Raw genomic sequence first — 12,582 nt, 5'->3', positions numbered from 1 at the left:
CTTCCTTTATCTAGCATTACATTCACTGTCTTATTATCATTTTTTTATTTCGTCCAACTGGAAAGTCAACCCTCGCATTACATTTGAGCAAGTACGGTAATTGCACCCCTGTGAGCAACAGACGAGCGAGCATCTAGCGGTGACCCTTTGGGAGGGAGATTGGAAACCAGATAGACATCAGTTCCTATGCGTGCAACGGACGGTAACAGCCCACGCACCCTTGCAAGCATGGACACGCACCCTTGCAAGGACACACAAGCACGGAGCGGTTGCTGAAACTCAACGGTAAAGAAGCTTCAAAGTGCTAATATATGGAGCAGAAACTTGGAGGTTAACAAGGAAGCTCGAGAACAAGTTAAGGACCGCACAAAGAGCGATCGAATGAAGAATGAAGAGTGCAGTAGTTCCTTCAGGAAAAAAATCTGGTGTGACCTACAATAAATACTACTTTCCCCATGGTAGGGAAAGGAAATTTTAGAGGCATCAGATCACCCATCAAGCCCGGGGAGGCTTGTGCCCATCTATTTCAACCTCAATAATGTAAAGCTATCGCAGTGACACGTGTATATTGTTTATCTTCTTCCAATGCTTATTTTTCACTGGCTAACAACTGTTACAACATTATCACTTGGCACAAAATGCGCCTTCATGTATCGGAAGTTTCTCGAATGCCGTAGGCAAATCTACAGCAAAAGGATCTTGTTTAAGTAGATTGAGTGCGCGATGTGAATAGACTCTGGAATGTAAGGAGCCATGTATAAATAGTTGACACGCTTCACCCGCCGATCAGGCTTCGACAATCAACGTTCATGCTCGCCACTTATCGTTATGCTTCGAGTGTTACTTTTTTCTCTGAGTACAAGTTCGCCCAATAAAGTGTCAACTTCTTACCTCACACCTTTGGAAGTTTTATTCTTCACTGTTACAACAATGTGACAATAGATCAAACATGTTACTACGGTGGTGAAGCAGCACAGTCCAAGCACTTGTAAGAATTTGTTGAGGCTATAGTTGCTGTGACACTGCCTCACTGGCCAACTTCTGCTCAGAAATGCATAGTAACTTCCCCATAAAACAAACCTTGCGGGCATCCCAGGTAGTGGCCAACCGTGCCAACCGCAGTGCCAATTGTGCCAGCTCGTCGCCAAGGGTCGGCTCCACAAAGTGTGGCTTGGCTTGGCTAAGAACTTCGTGGACAAAGTCCGCCACACCTTGCCGTACTTCCCAGCCTGACGGGAAGCTCAGTGCATCACTGAAGTGCGTCGCCATCCTCAGGTTAACGCCGGGCAGCCGCTCAAAGCAGTCCGCTTCGGCCAGGCCGAACTGGCCTGCCCGGCTCTGCTGCAGTGGACAAAGGCTCACGGTCAGCCCAGCACGGAGCACTGCAACCTGGTCACAGTTAAGTAAATCATGCAGTGGGAATTTCAAATACAGCGGTGCCTTGCTCAGTGAACATTTTGCAGAGCAAACCACACGAGTCTGTTCGCAGGTGTGCCTGCAGGTTTACTACTCCTTCATTGCTTTTAGGCCCCCCTTGCCTTGCCTTTTCTCCCTTTCAGAGATCTACTGAAAGCCGAGACAGGTGAACAACTCTATTCTTCTGTCCTGGATGCATAAATAAGGCTATGACAGAGAAAGAAGGAAGTTATTCACAGCCATTGTCTTGTGCATCATCTAGCTGAGACTGATCCAGACTGAACTGAGAAGCTTTTCTAAAAGTGCAGATGTAAACAGTCTCCTTCCACCACTTCTCTAGGATATCCCTTTCTTGGTAAGTACACTAACATTTTTTCTAACTTGCGATATTCTTTGCACTTTTTGCATGAATAACCAAGGTCGAAGAACTAATCAATGATTATTCTTACAGGAAACATTGGAAGAACATGTCCTGTAGAACAAACCTGTTCATGGAACAAATTAAGTTCGTTTTACCACTGTACAAGTATTTCAATGAAGGATGCAGTGCTGAAGACTCACAGCCAGGTGTCACTAGACTTTTGAAGGGGCGCTTCAGTGCTTCTTTTGACATGATAAGACAACATTTGTGATCTGTAGACATTACCACAGGCACATCTACAAAGGGGGGCGGGGGGGAGGGGCACTTGCCCCCCCACTGCCAAAAGTGGGGGGCCAAAGTATGTCATTTGCCCCCCCCCTCCCCTTTGAAAGTGGGGACTGGCACTTTCGACTGCACACTGGAAAGTCCATTAAAACTACAGCTGCAGCTAAATTTTCTTTCTTAGTAGAGGGACCACATGAGTAATGCTTTTCTTTACTACACACATCCCTGCTTGGACAATGACGATTGTCTTTTGTGCCTTCTCGGGATGCCCTGTAGTGGACAACGTGCAGGATTTGCCATACGTGCTCGTGTTGTGGATAACGCCTGGAGTTCGGCTGTTTCCGCCCTAACAAACTGTCAGCTTGCGCAACTTGCATCATGCCAGTTTTTTGGGACCACTATGTCCGTATTCTAAAACATAATCAGCTCGGTACATTTATTCTGCAGGTGAGAGAGAGGTCCGAATAAAGTATTTATTATAATTAATGAAGGGAAAATCAGACATCCACCCAATCGTAGCAATTTCTACAATTGCTATGATTAAAATTAATTTAAACTAAATTAAATTAATTTAAACTAAATTTTTTTCTCTCCACCTTGCGGGTTTCCACAGAACTATTACGTCAAAGTATTATAATCAGCTGTGCCCAACGACTCGTGTGCCCTACGGCCTGAAATTCTTGGATTATCAAATGGTGGAACTATTTAATCTCTCTTCATTGCGGCATTGAAGTCTCAGTTTCTTGTCACCATCAGACATCGAATTAATCCTCTTACAGGTATAGCTGTCACGATCCACCCGGGGTCGTGAACAAGGGAGGGCTTCTGGCACCCTTTGATAGCCGGACGCTCCGCAGCGTGGTGGTGCTGAATGATTACTGACCAGCGAGCTGCGTGCTCGTCAGTGTTTATTGTGGTGCGGGTGACCAGTGTTGCCTGCCGAGCTATAGCAGGCCGCCGAGCTTGGCGGGCGAACCAAGATTATGTCCGAGGGGGCGTCACATACTTGCTACAATAGCTGTCGAATTTCGTTGTGTAATGAAGATTTATCGTAGAGCCATTTCAATACCAATGGAACACTGACTTGAATTTTTTCTAACAATATATATCACTTCTGACAGACGATTTCATTTTCTGGACGTTTCTAAATAAAAGCTACACTATTAGTTGCTTCCCGGCAGGAGCAAACACAGCATATATTTCACATTTTGAAAAAAAAAATGAGGGCCACTTCTTGATGACGTGTACTGAAAATTTGCACTGTGAAGGTTGTTTATGTAAAATCGTAACTGACTGGTCACTTTATCCCAGTTTTTGTGCGTTATACATGGTATTTAGTTGTTTTCCTCCGGTATTTTCCGTAAAATATCTGGGGTACTGTGTTTATATTTATTCAACATACGAAACAACATTCCGAGTGATGAGCAATATATGTTCATTCTGTGAGTGTTCATTACAGTCTCTGTAGAAAGTTACTCATTGAGGCATTCAAAGGTGTCATACTGCCGCTAATCTAGATGCTTCCTAAGCCCCTAAAAGAACGCACGAAGTGCGGATATGAAATTCAATGAAAATAGAAACATTTTAAGCGTAATGCATTGCGAAACTTTCACTTTCCTGCTTTAAATGCAAGTTTCGCAGATATTCACTAAACCCTTGTTTTTCCATATATTTTTCTGTGATACCTTCACTCACGAATTACGACCAACTGTCAATAAATGTGTAAAATTTACACAATCTTATCCCAAGGTGCTGGAGACTCCATATAGAAAGCAAGTCCAGGTGGGAGAATGCCGCTGTGAATTTTATAGTGACCCATCATAATTACACAGTAATTAAATATTCATTGATTGCACAGTCAGTCGTGCTACGCTTCTTCATTAAATATATTGAATCACCGACACAAATTACTTGCACAGGTTAATTATTGAGCACAAGCATTACAACCAAGGAAGAAATATTTTTTTGCGATTACCTACCAAATGCCCCACTTCGCTTTCACAAAGGCATTACCCTCTTTAGCGTCGAAGAGGGCAATGCCTTCGTGAAAGCGGTCATTCGAAGCGATACATTTCACTCTGAAGTGAAATGGGTGTACTTTAAGAAAGCAGAATGTTCAATTTACTCAAAGCTTAATGTTCATCGTCTATTCCTCGTAACTTTTGCACAGTAATGGTAAAAATAAGTTGCGTTCTCAAACGGGTATGCCGTGACTGAAGGGGATATTACGAAATTCATAGCTTGTTTATCCGGTGTCCTCAGTGAGCTAAGCAAGGCATCTTGTTTATATCTGGGGAAAATTAGGAGAATGGTATGTATAACGTACAGACACGATGCAGAGAAGGCTCCTGAGTCAGATTGCCAACAAACGCGGGTTTATCCACCCAAAATACAGCACACTGCGACAGTCACGGCGCTTACGGGCAAAGGCTCACCGCAAGACCGATCGAGTACGTGCGCCCGCTGCGCTAGGGATAACCGGTAAGCGGTCAACCAAGCGCGAGAATGAGAAGTCGCGGGAGCATAGGTCCCATGTAGCGAACTCGTTGCAGGCCTGTAAGCATCTGCCGCAGCGATGAAGCGCTCAGCGGAAGAGAGCTTGGGTGGAGAGGGCACCTGGGGGCCATCACTCGGAAGGCCAATCAGGGTGCGTCCCGGCGACACTTGCTCGCTTGGTGATTTAAGCCAGGGAGACAGAAGCACAGTTTGCGAGGGAAAGTAGCTCCGCTGCACTAGCCGTGTCCGCCATGTTGCCATTATGGCGGCGGTTCCCGGAGATCGAGCTAAGCACAACGCGCGGGCTGGGGGAACGAGGCACAGGAAGGCACCTCGATCCTCACAGCCACTGGACAATACTGCCACGAACATGCGAGCCAAACGAGGGTCACTCCAATGCATGCAGCAGGGAGCCCATAGTGTCACACAAATCATTGTTGGCTCTCTCTCAAGGGTTTCAAGGCTCCCTCTGTTATGCCACAGACCTGCACAACAGTTCAATAATGCCAGCCGTTGGGCAATTGTTCATGATCGTGAGTTACTTCAGAGTGAAAATGTTCCTCACACACGCACACCCCTCCAATCTTCAACTAAGATGGATAGTTTGGCGAGTCGTTCGGGTAACATACTTTGTTGCAGTGCAAAAAGACGCATATGTAAACAGGAAACGTTCACTTATTGTTTCTTGTCCTCTAGTGCATCTTTTCATGCTGCAACGAAGTACAGTAAACCCCTGTTAACTCAAAGCTGTAAAATCAGGAAAAATTTCAATATAAGCAGAGGTTTGAGATAAACAAACTCACAAGAACAAAAGCCTGCTGGCAATTCCACCAGTAATATTCTCAGTCACTTTGGCGTGCATTGGCCTCAGATAAGCCTGCACGTCTATGGGCAGCAGCATTACTGGCACTGTGCCAAGACAGCATGCTTGGCAGAGTCAAGGCGTTTGATCCTAATGCACTATTTGAAGCCAATCATCCAAACATAACCAGTTCCAGACATCCCAGGAGGTGATGCAACTTTGAAAACCACAACTGCAGAAGAGCGCAAATGTCACGGCTTTAGCACACGCCCACAAGTGATGTGGCGTTTACGTCTCATCATTGTGCGAGTTTGAGGCACACATCCTTATCAAGCTGCAATCTCGCTGAAACACTGAGGCGTGGGCTCGTATGCTGGCTTCTTTTGAGCGCACCACATGGGCTGATCATACCTCAAAAGTGTCGATCATATTACCCTTGTTTATATTAATACGTCACATTGATGTGTCATGGACAGCATCCTAAATTAGAGGTGAAAAAAAAAAAATACTCCTAACTCGTCGCTGCCGCTAGCTTCTTGCTGCCACATGGGGACCCAACAAAGTGGCAGCAAACAGTCTAACAAGTTAGAAAGAAGGAAAAAGGATAGGAGGGGAATTGGAGCCCAGCAAGGCACCTGGCTCAGATTTTCAACAAGATTTTGAGATATCTGGAGTTCGACAAAAAAGCTTTTCGAGATAAGAGGTGAAAAAGAGGTTGAAACGAGGGCCAGAAAAAATTTTTGGCTTGACCAATATTTTAAGATATCAGAGTTCCTATTAACCAGGGCTTAACCCATTAGGGACCGGTTTCTTTATTTTCTTGATATCTTGAAATAAATCTTACATATTAACTTATCTTTGTACTAATAATTCACATGCAAAAAATTATTACTCTTGCCTAATTAGTTTTTGAAATATAGCCCGTGACCATAGGGTCACACTGGGCCCTTACGCTACAGCAAAATACGCGAAGTGAAAAACATTTATTTGAAGCCATGAAACATCACAAAAAACATACATAGCGAATAGTAGAGCACTTATTTAGTGTGATATGGTTTAAATCATAGAATACACATGCCGTCGTCATACTTTGCGCATTGTGTGTGCACTGCGCTGTTGCAATTATCTCATGCACACCTCCTCCTCTTGCCATTAGGTATTGGTGCAACAAAGTTGGCCACTTGGTCATACCGTGTACCAGTTAGGACATCACTAGTCTTTGGGATTCTGCATTGACCAGGTCCTCTATGCTTATTGGCCCATCGCATCAGGTAGCTTTGTGCAATTTGCCTGCGAATTAGCGCCCAAGCGTTACTGATAGATACATCACAAAGTCAAGTGAAAATTGGCCACCACCACTTTTTGCCACGGATTACAATCCTGTGGGCGCCTACATTTGCATCCATCTGGTCCGTACCTCCCATGAAACTTGTACTGAGCAACAGTGTTTCTTGCGGGCCACCTTGATTTGCTTGTTCTGAACACGAGAGTAGCTGTCTGCAGATGATATTGGCTCTACGCCGTGAATGGTGCTTACGATCGTTACTAAAGAATTGTCCATCCAGCGGTCAACAATTATCCCATTGTCGCTCAGCACAGGCTCTTCGTGCCCGCTAGGTTGGTGCTTGACGAATTGTGGTCGAGCGATAGGGCACTCTTTGGGAAGACGGTTCTTATTCACTGTGCCCGTGCCTTCGCAGCCCTGTGCCTTGAAATGCCTCAGTAGCGGCATGCCTGTGAATAAATTATCAAAATAGAAAAAGAAAGGAAGGTCGTGCGTCTCTGCTGCGAGTTCATCCACCATTTGAAGAAGTGGCGACGTTGATTTTTCGAAGTCCTTTCATATTTTTTAGATGTTCCGGGATCCCCTGCTTGCCTTGGTACACTTTGAAGTTTACAAGGTATCCGTTCTTGGCATTTAGGCACCATATTTATACCCGAAGCGGATAGGCTTTCCGCGTATAAACTGTTTGCAGCCATGATGACCACCATAATACTCAGTCATACTTTCGTCATAGCTCTGGTGACGCACAGGTTGAAAGTGCTCCAGAAACCTTGCTTTCAATAGTGCCATCAATGGACGCAACTTTGCCAACTTGTCACTAAGCGTTAGGCTTGCATTTCGCACAGTGCAGGAATCCCATTATCTGTACGAAGCGACTTCTTCGCATAGCATTGTAGGCCATCATGTGGCGCATATCCAAGCCGCTGTCCCAATAGCACTTTTTCCCTGGCAAGCGGTTATAGCCAGACAAAACCAGCACTGCAAGAAAACCTAATTCTTCTTTGGTAACCTCCGGTGTGGCATACTGAAAAATAACGCATACTTTCTTGCTTGTTCGACTAGCAGCTCCACGACGGCTTCGTCAAAAAAGATTTCGAACAACTCAACAGGTGAAAAGCCCCTGTAAGCAGCAAAGCTTGGGTAGGGAAATATGCCAAGGCTTTTCTGGAGATCACCGTTCGTCCACTTAGAAGCAGTGGATAATTTCGCAGGAATGGCCGCATCAACTACGGCAGAAGAAACCTCTCATGTTCCGTCACGTTACCCGCCTGGGGTTGTCATCGTCCGAGTCAGCTCCACCAATACGGCGTTCGTCAGAGAAAACAGTTTCAGCGCCGGCTCATAGCTGCCGCGAGATTATATTGTCAATGAGCCCGTCTGAGTCTTCATGGGCTGAGTCTTCCTCCGAATAGGTGCTAGCCTCTCACAAGTCGATATAAATCACTGTCACGTCGTCATCGTCTTCGATTTCATCATCAACCTATTCAGACATTAAAATAAGAAATAACCACTGCGGGAATGCGCCAGCAGCCGTGCAAGAGATGAGAATGCAGTTTTTAAAAAAAGAAAAAGTTAGGTATTCTAAAGGCCTAGCGTGACCATATGGCAACGCGCAAGATAACACGCTCATTGACGGATAAATCAAATATAAATCTTTCAGAAATGCTCATCGAAAGTCACATATTCGAAGAGCAATATGGAGGTAAGGATATCGGACTATTGCTTAAACAAGTAGTGAAAAAAAAAAGACATTACCCCTTGGAGTGATGCATGGCGACGCTACTCGCACAGCAACACTTATTCCCGCCTTTGCGAGGGGCTCCCACAACACGACTGACAGCTGCTGCCACTTGATATCCATAAAGGGAACTCTCATCTGTCTAACGGCATGTCAAAGGCGATTTTGGTGCCGTTTGGTTAATCTTAATTAAATGAAATCCACTGTGCAGACTAACGTGACCATATGGTCACGCTGGTCTTTAATGGGTTAAAGTGTGTCTTCTATCAAGTGAGGAAGTGGCGGACATTAACATGTTCCATGTTACTGGTTATGTAAACAGGTTACAGTTGAAGAGGATTGCTGACAGGAGGCGACCAAGACAAGAGGAAGGACAGGACAAACTACGGAATAAAAGATGGAGTGCTTCGTCTGAAGCTTGAGTCTTCATTACACGACATTTAACGCAAGTGGAAACACTGTGGAAAGAAGCAAATAGGCAGGAACACTGCCATTAGCTCCGCTACAGTTAAGTGAGAAAGTTGCGTTGAGGACGAACGAGGTTAGTAAACATTGTATTCAAGTTATTTCCATTATTACTAGGTCTATATTAAATATTTCTGCATCAATATATTTACTGAAAGGCATCACACTTACTCCAGTGTGTTGCGTTTTGCAGAAAAGATGTTTCAGGGCCCCTCTAAATGCATCTGATATTCTGAAATGCTGCAGTGATGTTTTCAAGCCTGTGTGTTTCCCTCCAAGGCAGGGTAACTACAGATGATCTCTTAAACTTGGCAGGACACATGCAAGAAAAGTTCAGATTTTAACTTTTTAGATGCAACTTAAAGGGAAGCTGAAACACTTTTAGAAAAAAAATGCATCTGCGGCATTCTACAGTTTTGAGTCCACTGAACACGAATATCTCGTTTAAAAAGGGCAGAAACAAATGCAAGCGGCTGTTTCTTGCAAGAAAACGTGCACCAGCGCCTCAGGGCATCGCGCGAACGCTGCTGTTGCCCGTGATTGGTCGGGACCGCTTTGACGTCATTCACGGGGATCGCCGGTCGGCGCCACCGTTTCAGAGCGTAGCACGCTGTTCTGTTCTGGCTTCACAGCTGAGTCGCTGAGTTGTAAGCATTATAGAACGTTCTCACTGTCTCGAAGAGCTTCTATTTTCGCCGTACATGTTTGAACCGACAGCCGATACAGAAAACGATGGCGGCAACGGGGGCAACGACGATGTTGAGTGTGCCAACAGCGAGAGCGATGTGTGCACCTTCTCGCGCGTGGGAAATCTTAGCTGGTTCATGTAGCTGCACGTTCCAATGATGGGAGAAAAAACGCACTAAAGTGTGACTGGAAACTTGCTGCTGGAAGAATGCCAAAGCATTAACATCTCATTAGATTGTAAACACGGGTGCAATTCTGCGATGTCATACACCTTGCCGCTGCTTGTCTAAAGTTCCGTGGTTTTTTGCGTGTTCATACACGATCGCGAGCATAAGTGCCGCGTTTGGCTACTTCAAGCTCTTCAACATTATCTGCCTGTGTCACACTGGCTGCTTCAAACTCTTCAGTTGGTGATGGTAGTGGAACAGGTTCATCAGGGGCTCGGTTCTCAAGGTACTGTGCTAGAGCCTGAAAGATTGCAAGGCATGGATGTCATGAATTTCAGCATATCATGCCTATCAGCAAATGTGACAACAGTTGGATTACTTACAGTAATTAAAATACTTTCTCAGTAATTTATGTGATGGATTAGTTGTCTAGTGATTTAGTAATGTGAATTATTTGGCGTCTGTAATTTCGTGGCCAAAGTAATTTATTAATTGCATTAAATATGCACCAGTAAGCTGTGTACGGCGCCAGAACGTTGGTAGTGTCGTGGAACCACATGGGGGGAGGGCATGAGATGTTGGCAAGTGTATGTTACCTTCAGGAAAGGTTGGCGTCCCTTTATACTTTGCTTTTTACTTCTTGTGTGCATGAAAACATTTTGGAAGCAATCGTAAAGTAATACCATTACTTTTTGAAAGTGGTAATTGGTAATGTAATTCAAATCAATGAGCGTAATAAGAAAGTAATGAGTAATGTATTATATTTACTTTCAAATAATAATTTTGCCATGCGTGATGCATAGCTAGTTAAAGGCAAGAAAACATTTTTTTGTCAAGCAGCAATGCCTGAATTGGGCTAGACCACATCGAACGCTGACAAGTTCAATACCTCACAACGTTACTTCATTTGAGCCCATTCGCCTTGCCACGGGCGCGGCTGTGCCGACGCTCGTTTTTGCAGCATTTTGCTGCTGGTAGCAAGCTGTGAGTGCGAAATCTACGGAACGAAGTTTTTACACGAGTTCAACTACTCTAATGCGAGCATGAAAATATTACCGTAACGCCTTATGTCGTGCGATTTGAACACAATGCTGAACAGCTGAACCTGCGGGCACCGCGTGGTAGGACGAACAGCAAATATCACTGAATGCGCAAGCGTACCCCCGGCCAGTTATTTCACCGTACCAAAACAGTGCCAAACAAACAGCCATAGTACAGTGCTTCGTGACAAAGCGGAGTGGAAAAACTGGATAAAAACGGCAAGCACTTTGCACACATGTGCATATTCCCGGCTGTGCCTCCACCTCGCTTCGTCATTGGCCGCTGTAAGGCCGTTCGTTCGACACTCAGGTGATCATCCGTTTAAAAAATTGCCCGTGTGCACATTAAAACCCTTACCTCACCCTTTCTCCTCTTGGCGAAGGCCGCTCTTGGAAGTGGCGAGGTGTTTCTCTTGTGGGAGAATATAGATGGAACAACGCCGGCCTTCAGTCGTGCCGATTGCCCGCATCGTTGTCAAGCTCCGATGATAATCACTGTCGCGGAAATGGTCTGAACACAGCACGGTTTATTTCGTTGGCAAGAAATTATCTCTCCTCACCGCGCAGACCCACTGCGCTGCAAGTTTCTTGTCCTTCGGGAACATGTGAAACACCACATCGTCTCGCCCGCCTGTGTTCGCACAGCCGAATGCTACACAGAACGAGGGCATGTTGGGCACCCTTGGCTGTAGGCACTCACGCAGCACAGAAAGGAAGCACAGTTCACGAAAATCGCAAAAGAAAACAAACGTGAGCGGCGGAAGATCTCTCATAGCGTCGTTTAGTAAAGCGCAGGATGGAAAGAAACATGCCAGCACATGTCAGCACGCCGGTCCAGCAGTGCGGCCCCGGGAATGACGTCACTCTCGGCGGTTCTCTCCTCAGGCTTCCTCCTCACCCGGCGCTCCGGGAAGCGATGGGGGCGTGTCCGCGGGGGGGATTCAGAAAGCGATTTCTGCCCCTTATATTGGCAATACGAAGAAAAAATTTCAGAACCATAAATTAATAGGTCTGTTCTTCCCAATCCCAGCAATTCATGGAAATTGAAAACCGTTTCAGCTTCCCTTTAAAAGCTGGGCATGCTGGTTATAGTCTACTTTGGTACATACTAGTGTAACAATAAGACACAACACGTAGAAGAGGTCTGAACACATGCTAAATTTACCTGGTTTATTTGCCAGATGAAATATGACAAACAGAAATACAGTAGGACCTCCATACGATCCCATTACGAACGATTTCCTGGCCCCAACATTTGCGATCGAGTACACAAAAATTACCCAATACCATTGCCTCACTGACATTAACGCCAAAATAGAAGAGCTTGTGACCAACAATCTGTTACGTATCAGCAAGCGCCGCTGACACACGCTTATTTTGTTAGATTCACCAGCCACCCCTCTTGCGAATCGGCAGTGGCTGCGGTGACTTCACAAAATAAATGCTATAAAAGCTACACTAACATTTAATAAAACGTTCATTCGTTGCCAACCGCTTCTAGAGTTACTTCAGTGGCGACGAAGCTGCCCACCACCGGGCCGTGTCTGCTCCATGGCGGCCCACACTGGACCGCCGGGTTTCGGCAAAACGGAAGACAGTTGGGACGCCTACCAGGTGCATCTGCAGTCCTACTTTGAAGTTTATGAAATCGTTAACTCGAAGAAACGACGAGCCCTGCTAATGGCAGCCTTAAGCACGGCAACAGTCGGCATAATAACGATACGGCGCGCGCCGGTGAAGATTCAAGACCTCACCTACAAGAAGCTGCTTGAACTGCTGGCAGAACACTTTCTGCCACAGGGCAAAGAAATAGAGGAGTACTACAAGTTCTTCACCAGAT

General features: G+C 45.5%; 1 protein-coding gene across 3 annotated transcripts in view; it reads right to left on the bottom strand.

Moving 5' to 3' along the window:
* The window catches only part of LOC126535661 (nuclear exosome regulator NRDE2), a 331,490-nt gene that overhangs the window by 131,816 nt on the left and 187,092 nt on the right, over positions 1–12,582 (bottom strand). For all 3 annotated transcript variants that reach the window (XM_055073175.2, XM_055073176.2, XM_055073177.2), the window contains one exon: positions 1,081–1,341. In XM_055073175.2, coding sequence (XP_054929150.2) covers positions 1,081–1,341 — 261 coding nt within the window. The remainder of the gene's footprint in view (positions 1–1,080; positions 1,342–12,582) is intronic.

Source organism: Dermacentor andersoni, chromosome 7 (genome assembly GCF_023375885.2).
Source record: "Dermacentor andersoni chromosome 7, qqDerAnde1_hic_scaffold, whole genome shotgun sequence".
Taxonomy (NCBI): Eukaryota; Metazoa; Arthropoda; class Arachnida; order Ixodida; family Ixodidae; genus Dermacentor; species Dermacentor andersoni.
The sequence above is the reverse complement of the archived record's forward strand: the minus strand, read 5'-3'. Positions and strand labels throughout refer to the sequence as shown.